The 23,453-nt window shown below is 38.5% G+C and overlaps 1 protein-coding gene across 1 annotated transcript in view; it reads left to right on the forward strand.

Annotated features, from left to right (window-relative positions):
• Cow (Proteoglycan Cow) overlaps positions 1-23,453 on the forward strand; it is a 499,652-nt gene that overhangs the window by 375,280 nt on the left and 100,919 nt on the right. The window contains exon 5 of the mRNA XM_083131362.1: positions 9,248-9,396. Coding sequence (XP_082987488.1) covers positions 9,248-9,396 — 149 coding nt within the window. The remainder of the gene's footprint in view (positions 1-9,247; positions 9,397-23,453) is intronic.

Genomic DNA, 23,453 nt, shown 5'->3' on the forward strand with positions numbered 1-23,453 from the left:
CTCGTTATGAAGAACAGGCTGCACAAATGGGAGTTTGCAAGTTAAACGCGTACTGTCACATCAGTGTGTCGGTGTGATCTCGTTTGGGATTTTTTCCCCTTTCTATCAACTTATTTTTTCTGTGAAATTAATGTAGCTTAGGTTGTGAAACTCTTGAGAGATTATTTTCTAAAAAGCTTTTTTCTAAGTAACGAGCTAATGTGTGTATGCAAATACACCTGAATCTGTGAATACAGTTCGTTAGTTGCTCATTTAGTACTGGTGTCAAAGATTTGTATGTTAGATTCAACACGGAAGAAAGAAAGTAAGAAAAGGATATAAAGAAACGCTCTCTCTCTCTTTCTCTCGTAAACAAAAGAAAGAGAGAACTTGCTTTTCTCTTTCTTTTCCTATTCTCTTCCTCTTCCCTTTCTTTTCCTATTTACTTTCCTATTCTTTCTCTTTTCCTCGGTATTTTCCTGTTTCTCCCCTTTCTTCTTTCCTTCCTTTCATTCTCCCTCTATTTTTCCTTTCTCTCTATCTCTCTTTTCCTCTCCCTCTCTCCCTCTTCAGGCATGAAAGAATAAAGAGAAGAAAGGGAGAGAAAGAAATAAATGCTGTCAGGAACATTAAAGCTTTCTCAATATTGTATCTGTTGCATATCCGCAGTTTTCATCACTATCCTGTATCACATACTGTCCGTTACTTAGAGAAGACAATTAGAGAATCTTACCTTTACTATAATAGCTGAATTACAGACGTTGTGTTACCTCCAAATTCTCGCATTGTTTACACAATTTCCTAAACTCATAGACGAAATTTAGATATTTAAAAACACATATATCAACGAATTTCTAATGTATCCACATACAATTACTCATGTTACTTATAACTAAATAAGCAAAGTAATAGTTGGTTTTAATCCTTCAGCTACCTGACAGTCCGAAACTGCAAAAACGGGTGTTTGGATCCTTTGGGAAACTCTAGGAATGGGAGAAATTCTAAAAGATAATTTGAAAAATTTAAGAAGAAAATATATCACAAAACTGTAAAATTCTGAATCTAGTTCAAAAACTTTGGAAAATACATGAATTTACATCAGAAACGTTTGAAAACAGGTATTTTAAATCATAAAATTAAGTTTTTGAAATGTTGATTTACATACATCTTTTTCCAAGAGATTGAAATTTCTAATTAAGTATTATGTAACATATTGAGAAATCGTAAGTTGTCTCCAAACCAGTGACATGCTGAGGGAAGGTTGGCTCAGCTTAGAAAAGAAATTTGAAAATGTGGTCAAATATATTACTGACTACTAGAAAATATACAGTGTGTCCCAAAATGATTATCGGGGTTTCATAGTCTTTTAATTTCCCTTAAATGTGGGGTACAAGACAAAGCTAATATGGGAGTAAACAACAACTCAACAAGTTTACATAGTGTACCTTGTAAATGTTCAATGTGAGCACGTTTCGTAACACGGCACACATCCATCCGGTAGTACAATGCTCTCGATGCTTTCGTTGCAACGTGCCACCATTCGTATCCCCTGGACACGGAGCCACGAGACGGCAACACTCTGCTTCTTGCTCCGGCTGGTCAGTTGGACGCAAGAGTTCTCACTCAGGGATCGGTATTAAGACGACCCACCCATTCCCTGGAAGGTAACCACCGACATGTGACGAGTCACCGTAAATAAAACTAAAACCAAGTATTTTAAGTTTAAAAAGTTCAAAAACTTAAATACCGACTCGCGCGCGTTACATACTACACAGTACAAATGAATCATATGTTGAGTCCTGTTAACTCGAGGGCAGTGATTAGTAAAATTTTGTCAGACAGAAACCGCGCACTGCCTCTACCGTAGATAACAAGTCTTCAACTGCCTCCCCAAGCGCGAGGCGCAGCATAACAGATTGTTCTTTTTACAATGCTAGCAACTCATAACATAAAAATATCATAAGAAGAACTGATAAACACATCAATGTTAATTAGCGATAGTAAGCTAAAGTTCACGTTGGCAACAATTAAAAATGCCAACGTGGAAGTTATTATGTCGCCAAAAACACGTAGCGTTGTTCCCCCACTCCTAAAATTAACAGCCAATAGGAAAACTATAGTGAAAGTGAGATAGTGAATTATATGCTTACATGTTACAATATTAAACTAGGACAACAAATAACGAGACTGACTTTATAAAGCAATTCATATTTGCCCTTGCACATAAAATGAATAAAGAAAGATTTAGTATATGAATTTATAACGAAGATTAAAATACTTTGATCTTGTCTATTGTTGAAGAAAGATTGATATTAAGAAGAAATATATTTAATATGCGCTTAAACAACAACATTTGTGTTAAAGTTAGGAATAATCCTAGTCATCTTGGATTTAATGAAAACTTTGCATATACTAATTAGGATGAATTAATGTTGCAAACATGTCACGGACGCAAACGGAACAGCGCAATGACGGGTTCGCAAATTGTCACGAACGCAATGGCAGTGCCAATTGCCTAGGACGACGTGACTTCCGGTCGGACGTAAGTTTGTTTACCCAAATATACTGTAGACAAATGAGGCACAGGCGAAGAAAAACGCACAACCACTGATCGGTCGCACGGCAGCTGCTTAACTGGATGCGACGAACGTCTCGACGCTACTGTCAACTCAACCTCTTTCACAGCGAGCGCGGCTCTGCTCGTCTTACCTACCTGCGAGACTTACTATGGCCGTTACGCGCGCTTATTCACGCATGAGGGTTGACCTTAGCTTTATGTAAGACGCAATTCATCTGCGTAATATATATATGTATGTTCATATAACTATAACTGTGTGTTATTTCACTCCCCACTATAGATAGCCTTTCAGTAACACACACACAGAGAGCTGCAAATTATGGTAATCCTAGCCTGCCTCAATCTTCCAAATACCTTATGTTCTAATTTCACCTCGGCTAAAACTCAGACGGCTAAATGGGATACTCTGACCCCTCTCAGGTACGGGCTTGGTGAATAAAGCATTGAGAACTTTAAGGGTGTTGTTGGTGAATCATAAAATAAATGAACGACTCTTCTCAAATTTTAAGATTGGCAACTGCATCTTCTGGGAGGTTACTTTGACCTTTCTTTTCATTCATTTTTATCCAGGAGATGGTTTATTTTCCAATACATACGAAAGCTTACATTACACTCAAGTTACAATTTACAGTCCATGAATATCCTTAAATTTAAAAGAAATACAGAATCCCCTGTTCGTTAGTATTCGTTTCGATGAATCCAGGATTCTAATTTGCTGCATGTCTCCATGGGGAAAATCGAAATATGTATATGTGCAGGGAATAGTTACGTGTGTATGTGTGTCGCTAGGAGGAAGCCGTACCAGGGAAGAGAACCCTGTCGTTTTTGCAACCGTAGACCAAGCTTACGGCCTACCATTCAGTAGCAGACAAAAACTTTCGTACGTGCCCCTTCCTACAGTATTGCGACCAAAATGTGTCACGAGTATCGATGTTAATACGGGCAGGATTCAAGCAGAATAGAATCTACGGGCTCCACTGAGTACTTGGGATCGAGAAACGTTAGTAGGCAGAGCTTGCAACAAGATACACGCCAATGATGACATTTTTCATTGAAAAACGAGACATATTGCATTACATGTCTAGTTTTGCTTCCTTGCCCAAATAAGTCTACGTTGAATAAATTTTGAAGAAGGCCAAAATAAAGTTCGGAGATCTGAAATTCTATCATTTATCCGTAAGAATGAGAATATATGGGTCAACAGTGACAAATACATGTCCAATAGGCAGGCGTCATTAACCTCAAAGGATTTCGGCCGATCCTAACCTGTCGTCCCATAACATTATAAATTTCGAAGTATAAATTGTGCTTGGCGAAATATAGGTATCTTTATTCCCAAGTGTCATTAGATGTTCATATCGTAGAGCCGACGCTGATGGAATGCAAGGTACCTTTATAAGGTAGGCCATTCCCGAGGTTCCGAGATTTTCTCCCATGATTCTGTGCGCGCTATGACGTCATTAAGCGGACAGAATGGAACTTACTTCGTTATCGTATACGGAAGCTTGAGATAAATGGGTCGATTATTTACTTATACACACTTTTTCTTGAATGCCGGTAGAATGAGAACAAATCAATTTGTTTGTGCTCTTGCCACGTGCAATAATAATAGAAGAAAATCGCCTGGAATAAAGTGATCATCGCTTCCCAAAAAGTTGTTGTAGCAGGATTGATTCAATTTGTTCCTCCAAATTTCGGACTTACCCAGTGGTGCAACCACAGGGGAGGGCAGGGGCATTGTCCGCCAACCTTCGACGGAAGTCAATTCTAGGGGGGGGAGGCAAACATTGATGGCCAAAGGCACCTGCAGGGGGCAGAGAGGAGAAATTGCCCCCTTCTATTTCAAATTTTATACAAATAAAAACACATTTCGTAAAATTTTCTTGCTCGCTTTGCTTGCAGTGCCAGCTTTTCTCAGTCTCGTCAAGTTCAGAGACGTAGCTAGGGGGCGTCGGGAGTCGGCCATGGGCGCCAAATAATCTAATTTTTTAAAAAATGTGAAAGACAGAATGCCATGGCGCCATGTGATATTATTTGTTCCTTATTAAATCAATATTGTTTTAAATTGCAAAAATTGGATCAAAAAATTGTCTTTCTCGCTTCGCTCGCAATATAATTGTTTTTTGTAATGTGATGTATTTAAATAATATGTTTTGTATATATGTAATGAAAAAACTTTGAATACGTACATAATTTAGTGTTAGCATCTTGCATATGTATTTTCTTATTTTATGTCGCTCCATGTTGCATATGTGTAAAACATATGAAAGTTATACATGTTATATGTACAAGAAAAATATCTTCGGCATGCATTTATCATTCATTTTCTGCCATTCAAAAATACAGTTTTTGTACTTGTTTTCAATTATTAGCTAATGTAAAATTTCTGGTGTTGAAAAAATATTTCAAATCGTTTGTAATATAATTAAGCCTTGTTTCCATATTAACGTTACGTGTTAAGTGTTTTTATCTTAATAAACTGCCTTGGTCAGCAACTTATTGGTTTCAAATCGTTTGTTCAAAATAAATGCTTTAGCACAGACATCTACCTCCCTTTTGCGTAATTTATGAGGATAATAACGTCCTTGATACTACTACTACTACCATTAGTACTAATAATGTATTTATTAATGTTATTATTATTACTATTATTGTTATTGGTACGTTTATCCTGGTACTTTCTCCCTCCAGATAAAAATTTGTGGATGCGCCTCCGGCCTTATCTTCCACACTCGCCTTCCGTATCATCACGTATGCAACTTTCAAAAACCTTTACACAATCGGAACTCAGTTTCTAAGTATTGCTTCATTGAATATCGAGTGCAAGATAAGATTTATTAGCTTTGAAGTTGAAACATCGTCCGCGAAAATAATACTTTGAACATCTCGTAGGTAGCGAACACTAATTAACAATTGCACTGTTACTTTACTTTATGTGCGTTTGTTGAGAAATTGTGCTGAAAATATAATGTACGACTTACAGGACAGGCGTTTCTCCCCTGCACATCCTTTCAATCTTCTCGTCAATCAATGAGAAGAAATGTCATGTAAATAATGACCAAAGAAGCTATTCAATCAGGCCCGTAGCCAGGAATTCTTTGTGTGGGGGGGGGAGCGAAGTCAATCCTAGAGGGGGCAAATTTTTAATATATTGTGTCGCATTGGCACATATTATGGTAGGGTACACAGAGGCACTTGCCCCCCTCCCCCAAAAGCTATAAGTAACAGAAAAGGGATAGTATCTTGAAACTGCAACGAAAAAAAAAACTTCGAGCAACATCAAATAGCAATATTTCGATAATGAATGACCTTTCCAGGTTGCCAAAGAATATAAAGTTTAACATAACTTTAACATGCCTTCGTAAGTATTTCTCTTCTTATATATTATCAGCACACTATTCAAGAAAACAAAAACCCAATTTTGCCGGATCCTGTGGCTGAGTGGTTAGCACAAGGGTCCCGGGTTCGAATCCCGCTTAGCCATGGTTGTATGTGAATGTCCATTTATCGTTTTCATCATTTCATCACTCATTCCCATCTTCGTAAATTAGCTAAGAGGAACAAAACGCGAAGTAAAATAAAATAAATCAAATAAAAAACAAACAAAAAAACTAATTTTATGTAGTGTAAACTGAAAAAATTAAGGGGGGTCTCCAGCCCCCTGATCCCACCTTGGGTGCGCGCTATTAACAATAACAGGGTTATAGAACATTCTGTGTCTTGGCTCGAAAATTATTTATCTCAAATTATCATCACATTATTTAAGAAGCCATGAACCTAATTTTATGTAGCGTAATTTCCTGAATGGGGTGCTGGAGTCCCCTGATTCCCACCTTGCATACGTGCTTGACTCGATAATTATTTCTCTCCTTAAATTATCGTCACGTTATTTTATTTCACATCACAAGAAACCAAAAACCTCATTTTAACTATTGTAAACCGCAAACTTTCGGAGGGTTCAAGCCCCCTAAGCTCCCCCTTGGATACGTGCCTGCTGCGATTGTCCCTTCATCAATTTAAACTAATCATCACTCATCCTGTTCGTCGCAATTAGCCAAAAGTGGAAGAAGACACTAAATAACAAAAACAAATTTATCCTCATCTTGGCGATCAACTGGAGAATCTGAAAAGTAGCGTAAAAATATTAAAGGGAAATTCCAGGATATTCAGTAAAAAGTCATATCAGAATATGCCCGGACAAGAACTTTCCTTAGAATTAGACATTTAAAATAAATGCAATAGGTTAGCTGGAAAGAAAAGCTGGCAGTGGATTACAGCCTACAGGGACAAGATATCACGCATATAATGTATGAAACATAAACTATGCATTGTTTCGGAATAAGTGTATTCTTCTATCGCGTATTTGATCTCTTGTTGTCAAATTAAATTAACAGCTTTGGTGTATAATATCAAAAGATGCATGAAAACACAGCGTTTCATGGGCCATCTGTTACATTCTACTCATAGCTTTCTTCCTCTCGTGTCCGCTTGGTGACGTCACAAGCTCTAGCCAATAACGTGCAAGTCGCGGAGTGGCCCCCTCTGGATGGAATGCGTGCAAACTAAGCTCCGCATTTACTTATATACTTTTCCAATCGATGCTCACTTGTTAAGCATTACGTAATTTGCACAGCCCGACTTGCGACATTTCCAAAAACTAAAGACTCATCAATGTCTATATTCACAATCTCAATATCAAAGTTTAACTAATTTCCACGTTGCAGCAAAACCAAATTAAATTGTATAAGGGGAATGATTCATCTCTGATAGTAAAGATTAAACTCGAATCATTCCTCGTTGCAACTTGAACCTTATTGAATACATTAAACTTAAAAGAACATATTCGATCTTCCCATTGTTGCTAAACGAAATCTATGTCAATCTAAATCATAAACATTTTTCTGCCGTGAAAGAACACAGATTTACATATCCAATATTAAAGATTCGGTCAGAAAATTAACATATAGATTATTACATTAGGCTGCGTTTACACTTTTGTTACAATAAAGGAAATATTAGTGGATTATATAAGTCTAGTAATAATCTTTCTATTTATAAAAAATTATGAAATATGAAATATTAATAATCAAATAATAAGAACCAACTAATATAAAATAACCAAGAATAATTAACGGCACATGGATATGAGCCGTGAGGTTCATATCAAACATACGCGAATAATATAATAGCAAAAGATAAAACATAAATATATACATGAGTTATGAAAACAATTAAGTATAAATACTATAATGCAAATTATTAACTTAAAAGTATACGAATAAAATATTTTCCAATATAGGAGTGCAATTTGGCTAACGAGGCGGTCGTTACATCGTTGACACACTTGGACGTCCAGAACTCTTCCCGTTGCAGACACATCCACTTGTTTGAAACATATTAAGCCATCGAGTAATGTTGTTATCGGACGGAGGATCACTTCCAAATCTCTGAACTGAAACAGCAGAACCACACCTTGCAAATTCATATATCATCACATTATTTCCTAAGAAATTCGTCGGTATGCTGCTCCCAAGTTGCATAGATTCTACGTACTAACTCTTTCTCCTAGATGTTGAGAAATTATAAAGCAGGTTTTCCCGTAGATAAGATTCGCTCATCATTCCTCTGGCAATACTTCTTTGCTGAAAATAAAGAGTCAACGTTTATTTGGAGGAAGCTGGCGGTATCCATCGTGGTTTTCGGCGTCTTGTTTCCACGGCACTGGAGTACCAGTGGGCGTGCATTCCACATTGACCCTAGGCCAGATGTTTGTGGAAATCGACGGATCGAGGTCTGGCCCTAATAGCGCGTAGTTGGAAGGCCATTCGTCTGAAGACTTGAGGGTGTTTTCCGTGGAATCCACCCTTTCATTTATGCTAGTTATGCCTCCTTAGTTGCATTCCGTGGCGTTGTCAAGATGGACCGCTCTGACGTCAATGACATTTCTAAGGTCTTACCACACTGACGAATGCAAAGTATGGAAGAGTAGTCGCCGCTCGTAGGTACAGCATTTCGTCAGTTCATCATTAAGGCTCGAGATGAAAAATCGTATCTTTTTTCTGGGCCTTAAAACAATGATAAACCAATTAGAACCAGAAAACAATGTTTTTCTCTTGCATTTTTTTGGCTTGTAGGTGATTTTCAGTTTTTTCTGTTTTCGTTGCATTTTTATCATTTTTTAGTTACTTTTTGCTCTTCTCTGTTCTTTCGTGAATTGTGAATCCATTTGCTAGCATAACTTACATTCCTTAAAATGGTATTTTTAGCAAGTACGCCATTAATGCAAAAGCACAACATTACTTCTAGTTGAAATCTTTGGCAACGGATTAAGTAAATAATTGTGGTAATTTATTTTCTTCCAGCAAATTTAAAATACTTTGGGTGAAGCCTACTTTGATGTTCACTGCCTGGTCACTGTTATCCCTTTAATCTGTGGTATTAAATAAAATTAGTTACAACATATAAAATTATAATTTGATGCACTCGAAATACAACCGTATTTTCATACGCTGACTCCCTACAGTCTGAAAGGAGGTGAATGATCTTACGGTGTATTTTATGTAACCTTGAAGTAAAAGGAAAGGGGTAGTTTAAACCACCAAACATAAATAATATATAGGTCACTTGTAAGCGAATGTGTGTCATCTGAAGTATTGTGTGTCTCATGTTTTGCTTCTCTTTGTTCTTCAGGCGATGCAATGCGTGCCCCGTCGTGAAACCCACCTTCCTGTGTGGATCCGACAACAGGACCTACAGCTCCCTCTGCCGTCTCGACTACCACAACTGCATCCACCACAGCAACATCAGGGTCAGCTGCAAAGGATTCTGCCCCTGCAAAGGTAGGCAACGTTTTTTCTTCTCGGCTAGTGATGGTATCCACACGAGACTTGAGAGGGTATGACCTGTGGACAAAAGTAATTTTATTTTCAGTACGCAGACATCCACTGGAAGAACGAAGTTAATCTAAACAAAACCACGTGACAATGGAGAAATTATTCATTTCCTATGTGTTAGTTCCGGTGTTATTTTGCCCATTAACACAGGGTGTTCAAAAAGTCACGCAACCGAGACTTTTAACCTACGTAACTTTTGTGCGAAAAGCGACACACACATTAAACTTACACTGGGTATTAACTTTTTCTATGTGGATATTTTTTAAACATTAAACAAGAACTTTCAGTGTGGGGAAAAGTGACTAAGGTGTAAAAACGTTGGCGAGGTGTACTTGCAACATTGGTCGTGTAAGAGGGCAGTACTAGGTGTGCCAGACATCTGATTATGTTATTCAATCAATGTAAAACTTATCGTACAAAAATTAACCAACTTATATTTTGGTACGTTAAGTTTCAACTGTTTTATTTCATCTAGGCATTCATTTTATAAATGAAAATTTCACCCAAATCAAAATTGTTTTACTATACGACTTTTTCAGACGAAGCAAAGTGGTTGTTGCTGTCTGAATATTTATAGAATTTATCTAGCATTAGATGTGCAAAACGTGTTGAAGCTGGATTAAATAACACGTCGGACATTTAATATATTTGTATGATTATTTTCAGTTGGCCTCCCCGATTGCGTAGTGGTAACGCCGCCGCCTTGTAATCAAAGGGTATCGGGTTCGATACGCGGTGGAGACACATTGCACAGTAGTTCGGGTCCCTCTTTAAACTAGTCAGAGTCCTAATTAGCCTGTCTGTGCATGAAGTGAACTTAAAAACAAAAGTCAAACAAATATGGGTGCGATGCCTTTGTCACTACAATTTGAGTCACGTTGAACTTTCTTCTTGAGGAGACGGCGTCAACAGCTTCCAAATGACGTCACTCCAAAAAGCACGAGAAGCGCAGTGTTGCAGAAAACTAACTTTTATGGCCTGCTGTACAAATTCTTACGCATCCAAGCGGGCATGTTTGTTTTGTCAGTGGCCGTTTGCGAAGGAGGACTTCTGCCGCTGCTTTCGCCTGTAATTTACGTGGAAGAACTTCCTTCGATGGCCATTAGCAAGGCGAACCGTGTCGTTTCACCTTCCCTGAATAACCGCAGTTCACCAAATTGTGGTTCCTTCTCTTCCTTCTTTCTCTCTTTCCCAGCGATTCTTTAAAACTACGGTTTTTCCTCAAGTCCCCGTCACATAAATCCGAGAAAGGAGAGTATACACAGAAATTTACAGGAGCATTAAGCTCGAATTTCGTAAGAGGGAGAAAAGGGAGAGACGAATGAAGAAAATGGAAGAAAACCCGGGACCCTTTTCTTTTGGAGGGGGCTGCGTTTGTGCACGGATGAGTCGTTATTTTCAATTGCAGGCATTTCTTCTCTCTTTTATGCGAGGGTACGTCTGCAAACTGCGGGTTTTTAAAATCACGCTGGGAATGTGTGCGAACTCGAGAACAACTGTTCCCGGGAGGGGAAAGAGCTCAGTTATTTATGCTGCAATGATTGTAATGGAGTTTTTGCGGATCGTATTCAGTTTTTGACGTTGCTTTGCGACACGAACTCGCGATCGGAGCCAGAAAACTTTTTCAAGGGATTGAATTAGCTCCTGTGCAAGTACCTACCTCTCTTCCCAAAAGAAATTAGTTTTGGTTCAGCGCATGCTCACGGAACGCGTCACATATAGTTCCCAAACGTTCCGGTGAGTGGCGCTCAGGAGCCACGTGTGATAGAGTCCCTGGATGTATGACTTGACGTCATATACGAGTACTTGAGATCCATTCTCCTTATGGAGAGCTGAGATTTACCTACAATATGGCGACGTCTACCAACAGCTGATTCTGGTAGTGCAAGAAAAGAATTACTGTAAGTTTCTTTATTTCAAAGTAAGAATAATTATTATCATCGCAAAATTTAAATGATTATTTCCTAGTCAATTGTACGTACATTTGTGAGTTTCTATGTAATACAAAACTCAATTACATGTTAGTGCAAAATATGTGTTCAACCACCTGTGGTTCAACCAGTGCGAAATACGACATTTGAGAATTTGTGAGCCTAGTTGATTGGCATGAATGTCAAACTTGTAACAGCAAATATATCTAATATTGCTTTATTTAAGACAAAGAATGTTGATTGTGATTTGTGCGTCCGTATTATTGTAATATGTTGTCGAAAATTGTATAGTTCGAAGTGTATTTACGTTCTATAGTCACAGAACACGACATTCAATTCCATCTCATTCAACAACTTAACATAATACATTATGTTCAAGTGTAAAAGCACTATGTACACGATGATAAACACAATGGAAATAAGTAATCAAGGGGTCCCGGGTTCGATACCCGGTGGAGGTACATAGTGGGTCGGATCCCACTTCAAACTATAGGTCCAGTCCTAATTAGCCTTACTATGCATAAAGTGGACTTAAAATACCAAATCTATCAATGGAAAGAAATATATTGTCTATCAATGGGATTTACGATTTCGTTATATTTTTATGGACTATTTCACAAATATATTCGTGCATAATTTTGTACCTTTGCACTCTGAACAATGGATGTTATATTCTTCGTTTTCAAAATATTTCTGTCAAAACAGGAACGTCATTATGATTATTGCGATGGGATTAATGAGTTGCATAAAAAAATGTGTGCCTGTGTAACACCAGCATTTAACGTATCTGGAAATGTAAAACAAACTCTGTAAACAAGTTTCTAAAGTGAACGAGATATCATCTCAGCTTGTTTTAAATGTCACACGTACGAGGTGAAAATATACGTAATCATTAACTTACATGTCAGTGAATATAAGGTTAAAATACAGTATATGCTCAACGAATATGAATTCGTAATCTGGTTCAAGTTTATGTACAAATACTATTTTGTATGAAACGATTTAGATACATGTCCATGTACAGTTAGAAGTCCTCTTTAGGGATTAATGAAACAAGCGCTGATATTCCTAAAACTAATATCCTATTCTGAAAAACAACTTGCATCATGTATTGCTCTTTGATTTTTACCATTACCTGGCTTGTGCACCGAAAAGGAATATGAACTTTAGAACAAAGAATTCCAGTGGTCACTAACAATAGCAAAATTCTCCTCATAGTACATGAGGCCTAGAGAATTCTTTTGCTTTGGATTTTTTTAAAATTAAAGTAACCTGCTTTCCCTATCATTCTCGATGAATTCCATTTTCCGTGTGAAGTAAATCTCTTTGAATACGTCAATTTGTGGGTTAGGTGATTTAAATTTAGTTATTAGCATCTAGGTGTTTCGAGCAGGTTAGGCTAATTATGATTATTGCATTAGTATTTGTACACTTTCACTTCCTTTGCATGTACGTGTGAGCACTTAAATGTTTTTAAAAAGCTGTAGCCTATGACCACGGTAACTTGTGCAGCCAAATATTTACAAGATTTCTGTAAAATTATAAATTAATTCAAATTACACACGATAATTATGATTTCAACGTTTATTTGATACGAAATTCCAGTCCTACAAACACTTCCCTCATCATGCTATACTTAAAAATTTCATTTTATCTTGCAACGCGGACTCGTAAGTTGTCATTACACAGATTTAAATAGTATTTATATACGAAAGCTGATATTTTTTACGAATTCAGAGTATGTTTTAAATGTAGTATTTTTTTTCCATCTAATCGCATTTTTTCATTTGGTAATTTGAAAATAAAGGTAGATTATGCAGAACGGTAAAGATTGTATTTTATTATTATCAATATTATTTACGTACTTTCTAATGTTTCATAAAATTTGAAATGTTTCTGGGGGTAGGAACAATTCAGTCAGAAAATTAAATATTAAGCTTTTGTAGTTCGTTGTGTTAAACATTATAAATGGATAATACAATACTCTAATTTTGTTATGTTATGGAAGCTGTTGACACACACGCGCGCGGTTCGATACCCTGTGGAGGTACATAGTGGTTCGGATCCCAAATTAAAATGTAGGTTCGGTCCCGATTAGCCTCTTTGTGCATGAAGTGGACTTACACCTAAACTTCATACATACATACACAGGTGCGTAACGTACGCACACACACAGACAGACAGGTACAGCACATTAGTCCCACTGGCGGCGATTTGGTTCCAAAACTAAGGGGGCAAGGTGCCAAAACTGGAAGGGGGTGGTTGCAAGGACAGTTTATTGTCTCTTGGTAGATAAGGCAGGGTTGTTATAGACCCAGGAATGGATAAATTATAATGGGTCATATTGGGTTCCTATGCAGTACGGGAATATTTTTTTCGCGCACAATTTCAATTCGGTTCAAGCTACCTATTGTTTCATCGAAAAAAGATTCCTGAACCGCATTTAAATTCATCCGGAAAAAATCCTGAACCGTATTTCAATTCATCCGGAAAAAAAGGCTCCTGGACCGAATTGAAATACTTTACAGATAAGAAGGCTCTTCACGGTCCAGAATCCATTCACGGTTGCCGATTTTCTCTCCCGGGCCGGAATTCCTGAGATAAGGTTTACCATAGTGCTGGGGCAAAGGTGGCAAAATGTGGGGGGGGGGGGGGGGGGGTCAACTGTCCCCCTAATCGCCTATGCCTTATTATCCTATGGGTGAAATTTCCAGGTTTCTGTACATGTAAGTATGTGTAATGTGTATCGGAGAGCGAGTAGCCCTTTGTGTAACTTTACACGTTTACCAAAAAATTTTGTAGGTATTATTTTTTTAAATATTTACATATTTATTAAGTTCGTTTCTTCATCTTTGAAGTAATATCCGAAATTTGGCCACTACATTCAAGACAATTTAAAAAATTAAAGATTCGTGATGCTCTGCGTTCCATAAGAACCAATGCTATTTGAATCGCCAACCAAGGATTTTCACCCACGGAATGGCGGTCGCGAGTACTCGTATATGACGTCAAGTCATACATCCAGGGACTCGAACGTGTGAAAGGACCCTAAGGTCTGCTCGGACGTAGTCAGATGACATCACGGAGGAACTTGATTTTGTGAATTTGAATTGTTGTTTTAAGTCCATTTAGGCACAGAAGGCTAATCGGGACTGGACCTACAGTTTAAAGTGGAATCCGAACCACTGTGCCATGTGCCTCCATTGATTTTCTGAAGAATATATGTAAGTTTAACTGTTTTGTGTAATTAATTTCTGACTTACGCATTAACCTACTTTAAATTATTCTTGCAAACCTTTAATAGAAAACAGTGCATTCCAGAACAGCCGTCTTGTGAAAAAAAATATGAACTCCTTAAACCTACGGTACACAAAAATTCACGAACATAAAGAAGTAAGGTGCCCACCTGCCAATTTCTACCTTGATTTCAGCTCGGTGTTAATAACATCTATCATCATCTAACGACTTTTCAGTGTGTGGCGGATTTTTTTAGAAAACCTTAGCTTGTACACATGTACATATGTACTTCCTTCTCTTTATGCAGTATGTTCGGTTAATTTGTCCTGTTCATTCTCTGTGTGTAAAAAGCTTTAGTGGGAAATTGGTATAGTGAGTAGTTAGTCAGGCTCAATGGCTCTCTAAAGATCCTTAATCTCTCATTGACTCCTTACTTTATGGTACCATGTGAATGATTTTACTTTTACATTTCACAATGAGCCTAATAATGCGAAAATTGTGTCAAAAATGGAAATTGACGTCACGTAGTAATAATAATGATAATAATAATAATAATAATAATATCGTCTTTATTGAGAGGGCGAGGAACGTAACGATTTGGAGAACACAGTAGTCATAAAATAAGTAACCAATAGCAATATTGTTTTCTGGGTGGCATGTGGCCCGGACGCTTCGCTGGGAGAATGGGCTATGTATAATGGGCACCACGGTCACCTGATTTCAACCGCATGGACCTTGTCATATGAGGAATGTGAAGTCTAAAGCGAATGCTGTGAAAATCCGGGATCCGGATCATCTCCGAGAAAGGATAATCACTCCGACGGCTGCTCCGGATCTTCGTATTTTTAAGAGGACTCAAAGGAAACTTGTTGAATAGTTTGAGGAAGGGTGTTGTCTCGTGATGAACGTGTGGAGCACGTTTTACATTGAGAAAATGTAGTGTTCTTCATCAGTTATTCCATTGTTTCGGACTTTATGGCCACGCTGTATGTTCTATCGCACGTAGCTCCATAAATATGCGTTTCCTCGCCCAGCTTTTAAATAAAGTAGCACAACATCAAATACCACTGACTGTATCGTTACCTGTCTGTTGACTTACCATGTTTAATTCTATGCAAGAGTTACATCTATTTCTCTCTCTCTGCACCTACAGACGATTGTCCTACCTTAATTTATTATTTACCTTAATTCCTTTATTCGCAATCATGTTCGAAGTTAATGTGGTAGAGAGAATATATAAATACATACGAATCTACTTGTGTTTATACATGACGCCATCTCTTATTCCTCGTGGTGACTATTTTACCCATTTGCTGCTGCACTTTGGAAAGTAGGTTCTTGATCACCACCCCTATATCCCAGACCTGTCTCCCTGCGACTACCACATCTTCGGGCCACTAAAAAAGGCTCCACAGGCCTGCAGGTTCGCTAACGATGCAGAGTTTCGAAACACCGTTGAGACCAGGTTCCTGACACGAATGTTCCTCGCTCGTATTCACAATCTAGTGACAATTTCGGACAGTTGCTTGAGGTAACACGCCAATTATGCGTGGAGGATATGTAGTCCATGTATCAGTATTACTTCCTGTGTGTTCACGTATTCGAACCAATAAACCATGCCGGAAAAAAGCAAAGATCTCGCTTTCATTTGGGAAACCCTTATATGATATCAAAGTCAAGGACAAGATGGGTTTTCCATTCTGGAACCGAGTCTACACTATGTCCTACGCCCTACACACATTAAATGCATCAAATACTTTATAAAATTTTTCCTCCAAATGAATTATTATTATATTATTTTGAAGTCTTAAAATATAGTTGTCCATCCTCCTGTTTCAAATAAAGTTTATTTTTTGGAATTCGCCAAACAACGTTATATATACTGCATAAAGTATTAAATCATCGTAAATGAGAACGAGAGGAACGTAACTCCAAAAATGCAGTTTTCTTTAAATAAACCCCCTGAACCCTTTATTTGAAGTCAGATCGACATGTCTCCACTTCTAATCGATAGTACAGGGTGCTCCATTTACAACGCACCCCGGAGATGGGGATAGTACAACTTTTGAACCGGAAGTGGTACACATATAATAATCCTTATACCAAATTGAAGCATTGTTCATGCATTATTTTTAAACCGGGGAACAATGATTGGATTTCATTAGTGTTCACGCAGTGTTGCCAGATGTAACGGGAAATGTAAATGAATTTTTTTTTTACAAAGCATGAAAAATGGCACATAACACACATGTACGAACATGCCGTCGGCAATTTTCAGTTTGGTTAGGTGGATTAGATCGGTATCTATGGCAGTGAAAAAAGAAATGTTCATTTCTACCGATAACCAATCGCATGAGGCGTCTTTAAGGGGGAACTAGGAAAATCGTTGTTTTTAGAAATTAAGACTGTGCATTAGCAACACTGCTGGTGTTTCAGTGCCACAAAAGGTGTGTTTCGAAACTGTATACATCATGCAATTACTGAAAACAATAAAAGAGAAACTTGGAAATTTTCATGAAAAAATTTTCATGGCAACCATGCGATGAGATTACATTTTCCCCCGCTTGTAAAGAAACAGAGGAAAGGCAAGTCGTGTTCCATTCCTGATGCATCGCATGGTTGCCATGTGCATATAAGTAACACTATTTTCATGAAAATTTCCAAGTCTCTTTTTTATTGTTTTCAGTAATTGCATGATGTATACAGTTTCGAAACACACCATTTGTGGCACTGAAACACCAGCAGTGTTGCCAATGCACAGTCTAAATTTCTAAAAAAACAACGATTTCGTTGTTCCCCCTTAAAGACGCCTCATCCGATTGACTATCGGTAGAAGTGAACATTTCTTTTTTCACGGCCATAGATGCCGAGCTAATCCACCTAACCAAACTGAAAATTGCCGACGGTATGTTCGTACATGCGTGTTATGTGCCATTTTTCATGCCTTGTAAGAAATTTCATTTACATTTCCCGTTTCATCTGGCAACACTGCGTGGATAACTAATGAAATTCAATCATTGTTCCCCGGTTTAAAAATATATGCATGAACAAGGCTTCAATTTTGTATAAGGATTGTATGTGTACAACTTCCGCTTCAAAAGTTGTACTATCCCCAACTCCAGGCTGCGTTGTAAATGGAACACCATGTAGTAAGGTGGACTCGCGTATCTCCAATTTACTCTCTTTTTAAGAGTAAGATATTCATAGACGTACATTATTTCTCTCTCATGTAATTGATAAATTTTAGTTACGTCCCTCTGGTTCTGACCCGACGGTTCCCAGATCTTTAGCAACAAACTAACAAGAAAAACATTAATGGATATTAATAGGCATAACAGAAAAATGCATGGACAGAGTACAGCAATTGAACTAATATCGCGACGAAACGCATAAGTGCAATAAAATGCATTGAAGCTTTATAAAAGTACATAAAATCATTTTAGTCTTTCTTGGATCTTCTAAACACTTCATTCTCTCTTGATGCATTTAATGCAGTTTCCTCTCTTGTGTGTATTAGTTCAGCCCTTTTACTAACGTTGCTTGTCTTCGTTACTCCTATCACCACACATTTTCTTTAAAAAAAATGTATTTTTTTCTTTCAAGGGAAAGGAAAGGTGGTTCAGTTACGTTTCCTGACAACCAGTGACTTTCTTCAGTTACATCTTCCACAATAGCTTTCAGTGGCCAGCTTCTTCAACAAAGGGCTTGTTGTAGTGTTTCGGAAGTAAGCTGATTAGAAGGGAGGACAGAAACCTGTCAAATTTTCCCTTCTCGTGTGTTCATCCGCATTGTGCTTTCCCTTTCCTCTCGAGCAAATCGATAAGCAACCGGAAACTCCCATACAGTTACAATGAAGGACGTGAACTCTTACATAACAACAATGGAGCCGCTGGCTACGATATAGGATGAGTTTCATGAAGGTTTTAATTAGCCGTTCTGACCAGCTGGAACGCGGAGATCAGACTATTAGACAAAATATAGCAAGAGTATATTTGGCCAGCGGCGTATCGAGCTGGTGACCACGATCCGGTCCGCAACCGTACCTGTGAAAATCTCCGTTACGTTTCTCCCTAATTCTCGGATCCCATAGTCAAAGCATAATTCTGCATGTGAAATATCCGTTACGTTACTCCCTAATTCTCGGATCCCATAGTCAAAGCATAATTCTACATGTGAAATATCCGTTACGTTACTCCCTAATTCTCGGATCCCATAGTCAAAGCATATTTCTACATGTGAAATATCCGTTATGTTACTCCCTAATTCTCGGATCCCATAGTTAAAGCATAATTCTATGTGTGAAATATCCGTTACGTTACTCCCTAATTCACGGATCCCATAGTCAAAGCATAATTCTACATGTGAAATCTCCGTTACGTTACTCCCTAATTCACGGATCCCATAGTCAAAGCATAATTCTACATGTGAAATCTCCGTTACGTTACTCCCTAATTCACGGATCCCATAGTCAAAGCATAATTCTACATGTGAAATCTCCGTTACGTTACTCCCTAATTCACGGATCCCATAGTCAAAGCATAATTCTACATGTGAAATCTCCGTTACGTTACTCCCTAATTCACGGATCCCATAGTCAAAGCATAATTCTACATGTGAAATCTCCGTTACGTTACTCCCTAATTCACGGATCCCATAGTCAAAGCATAATTCTACATGTGAAATCTGCGTTACGTTACTCCCTAATTCACGGATCCCATAGTCAAAGCATAACTCTACATGTGAAATCTCCGTTACGTTACTCCCTAATTCACGGATCCCATAGTCAAAGCATAATTCTACATGTGAAATCTGCGTTACGTTACTCCCTAATTCACGGATCCCATAGTCAAAGCATAATTCTACATGTGAAATCTCCGTTACGTTACTCCCTAATTCACGGATCCCATAGTCAAAGCATAATTCTACATGTGAAATCTCCGTTACGTTACTCCCTAATTCACGGATCCCATAGTCAAAGCATAATTCTACATGTGAAATCTCCGTTACGTTACTCCCTAATTCACGGATCCCATAGTCAAAGCATAATTCTACATGTGAAATCTCCGTTACGTTACTCCCTAATTCACGGATCCCATAGTCAAAGCATAATTCTACATGTGAAATCTCCGTTACCTTACTCCCTAATTCACGGATCCCATAGTCAAAGCATAATTCTACATGTGAAATCTCCGTTACGTTACTCCCTAATTCACGGATCCCATAGTCAAAGCATAATTCTACATGTGAAATCTGCGTTACGTTACTCCAGAAATCTCGGTTCCCACCGTACCAAGCACCGTTCTTCCCGTGAAATTTTCGTGTCGTTATTCTCATATCGCACCTGCCCCTCGAAATCTCAAACGCGCCTTCAGTATGTGTTTTTAAGAACGCAAGTAAAGCTCTTTGCTAGGCACAAGTACAGTACGCGCCAAAATATACAGTACTGAAATTAAAAGACGAACATTACATTGTTGTCATCTGTGAGTTTATTTATCCTGAAAGAAACACTACATACACACTATTAGCGAGTTATAACTTCCTTTTCACTACTGAGAACACGAGCGGCTGGAGCTATGCCCCATCGACAAACGCAAATGCGCGTTCGAGGTGCGCGAGTTTCAGTACTGTATATTTTGGCGCATACCGTACTTCGTTCATTAGCGCAAGTTTACGCTGGGCACAAATCGAATTCCCTAAAATGCGGAATAGCTCTGAAACCCACAAATCAACATAATTTTTCAGCCTTCAAATTATTGTCAGGAATGCGTGAGCGTGTGTGTGTGTGTGTGTGTGTGTGTGTTTTTTTCTTTGTTGTCGTGTGCCCATGCGTATAGATTTAGTGCGTTTGTTTTTTCTTGTATTCCTTTTTATTTGTATTTTTATTCCACTGTAATTTTTATACTGTTTTTACTTGTTTCAATATTTCCGACTAAAATGTGGTGTGCTAAATTCCATCTACAAGAATATAGTATATGTAAACGTGGTCAAGTGGAAGAAAAGGCTCCATGGCCTTAACTTTGTCTTGAAAAACAAGGCGAAATATATCAATAAATGTGTGCAAAGGATGTTAATTATTCATGTTTAATGATTAGTATTATTATTTTGAAAGCATTTGAGAGAGTTTGAATCATTCCCATTCTCTGCGCGCCCTTGTGAACCACTATTTCATCAATTCACCATTCGTCCTCACCGGATAGGAAAGTGACGAAAAATGACCAAAATACAACCACCAACGTCATACGGGACATGTGACGATATTCGTGGCGTTAACTGTACTCCAACATGTTTAGTCATATGCACAGTGTGACCTTCCTGTAACCTTAGTCTCGTCCCTTTCCTCGAGGACAGCCGTGCGCTCAGCGATGGCCGTAAACTCGAGATGCCAGAATCAGGCTTTGACTTTTATGCGAATGCGTGATATATACGTATATGCGAGGTACAGACCTGGCTGGCTATGTTAATAAAACGCGGACCTTGGCAAGACAGCTTGTAGGGAAACGGGAAATGCCGAACATACGGATAATACCGAGGAGAGAATTGTTTCGTGAATGAGTGAGCTTCTGTCGTTCTCGGTCTCGTCTCGATGTCCAACTGCCTATTCTCCGAGCTGTCAGTGAGCATTTGTCACTCTTGTAGGAGGGTAGAAAGGGCCTGTGTTGGCACTTGAGCCAATGAAGAAAGTTCGTTACCATGGTGACGATTGTTTTTGTTTTGTACTGTATTTCCTAACCTAACATCCGCAAAGATTTAGCGCCTAGATTCGTCGCAAACGCGTTAACACCGAAAACTGCTAATTGCTGCAAAGAAAGTCTATTTGCGAACACATTTTCACCCATTGAAAATTACGAAATAACGCGAATTTGGCATAAAATGTAATCTTTTTCGCGAATTTCAACATACGTTGTCCATAAACAACGAAAAATACAGGTAAAATCCAACATTCTGGTGTTGTAGGCTTTAAAGAACAAAATGTACCATATTTATTATGCATGTATAACGCGCACGTTTTCCAACGTTTTGTCCTAGAGTAAAGTATAACGCGCGTTATACATGGAATAATTCCGAGAGCAGCACAAAACCGCATCACCCTTTCTCAAGACATCCAAATGTCAAGCTCACGTCCACGTCGTACACCCTGGACTGCATTTTGCAGACTAACGGAGTTCTGGCGTGCTCTGTGTTTTGTGCTGTTCGTATGTGTTGATCTTGCCCCTTCATGCATTTCGTCTTATCTCCATTTATCTTCGTCTTCGCAATTAGTCAAAATCAATTCATTCATTCATTCATCTACTATCGGCATGCTTTGCACCACAGAGCAAAGTGGCGGGATTCTGAGAGAAGGTTGAGTGTGCATCTACCGTCACAAAACAATATATGTTTTATTAGTATGAGCCTTGTATTGTACATGTGATATTTAAATTAAATCGGCGACTTCTTCCTGTGCATTACTCTCCAAATTACTAAAGTCTTCAACAGAAAATTATGGTCTCGTCATCTGGACTAGGGATGGCCAAACGGATCCGGATCCGAAAAATCCGGATCCGTTCGGATCCGGATCCGGATCCAAAAGTTACGGATCTGGATCCGGATCCGAAAATTCCGGATCCGGATCCGGATCCTAAAGTTTCGGATCTGGATCCGGATCCGAAAATTCCGGATCCGGATCCGGGTCTGAAAGTTTCGGATCTGGATCCGGATCCGAAAGTTCCGGATCTGGATCCGGATCCGAGAGTTCCGGATCCGGATCCGGGTCTGAAAGTTTCGGATCTGGATCCGCATCCGAAAGTTTCTGATCTGGATCCGGATCCGAGAGTTCCGGATCCGAAAATTTTGGATCCGGATCCGGGTCCGAAAGATTCGGATCTAGATCCGGATTCGAAAATCCGGATACGGATCCGAGAGTTTCGTATCTCAATCCCATTATAATATTACCACACCATAAAGGGTATTATGATCTTCGATTACAAAGAAATTTTTCGTTAGTTCTACAAGAATTTTTTTCAAGTGTTGTTCCTACAATACTTTGCTACGCATCGGCGAACACACTCGTGCACACATGTCAGAGGTGATTTTGTAAATGCCATTGAAACGAATATGTATTCATTCGAATGTATTGGAAATGAAAACACACATAAATGTGAGACATTCCATTCCAGGATGAAACCTTTAACACATATAACAAGATAGAAATGTTATACAAAAATTATACAATTGTTCTACAGTTACAGTTCTACAAATTAAAATAAAACATTACAATATATGCAGTGTTAAATAATTACAAAGTGTAAGACTAACAAGGGAGGTTATCTAAGTGTCCCCCTCCGGTTTCCATGAAACTTGGCAGTATAGTGGTGCCCAAAGGAAGAATTACGTGTTTTTTTTGTTTCAGCTAAAAAACGGTTTTAGGGGGCAAAACCCCCTCAAATGTCAAGATGAAGACAAATTGAAGTGAGGATCTGACCCCTGTGTCCCCCTCCGATTTCCATGATACTTGGCAGGTGTATAGTGGGGCCCAATGGAAGATATACGTGTTTTTTTGTTTGAGCTAAAAATCAGTTTTAGGGGGCAAAACCCCCTCAAATGTCAAGATGAGGACAAATTGAAGTGAGGATCTGGCCCCTGTGTCCCCCTCCGATTTCCATGATACTTGGCAGGTGTGTGCATAAACGGGCCCAAATGAAGAAATACGTGTTTTTTTTTGTTTCAGCTAAAAAACTGTTTTAGGGGGCAAAACCCCCTCAAATGTCAAGATGAGGACAAATTGAAGTAAGGATCTGACCCCTGTGTCCCTCCGATTTCCATAAAATTTGGCAGGTGTATAGTGGGGTCCAATGG

This window comes from Lepisma saccharinum, chromosome 11 (genome assembly GCF_977018435.1).
Source record: "Lepisma saccharinum chromosome 11, izLepSacc3.1, whole genome shotgun sequence".
Taxonomy (NCBI): domain Eukaryota; kingdom Metazoa; phylum Arthropoda; class Insecta; order Zygentoma; family Lepismatidae; genus Lepisma; species Lepisma saccharinum.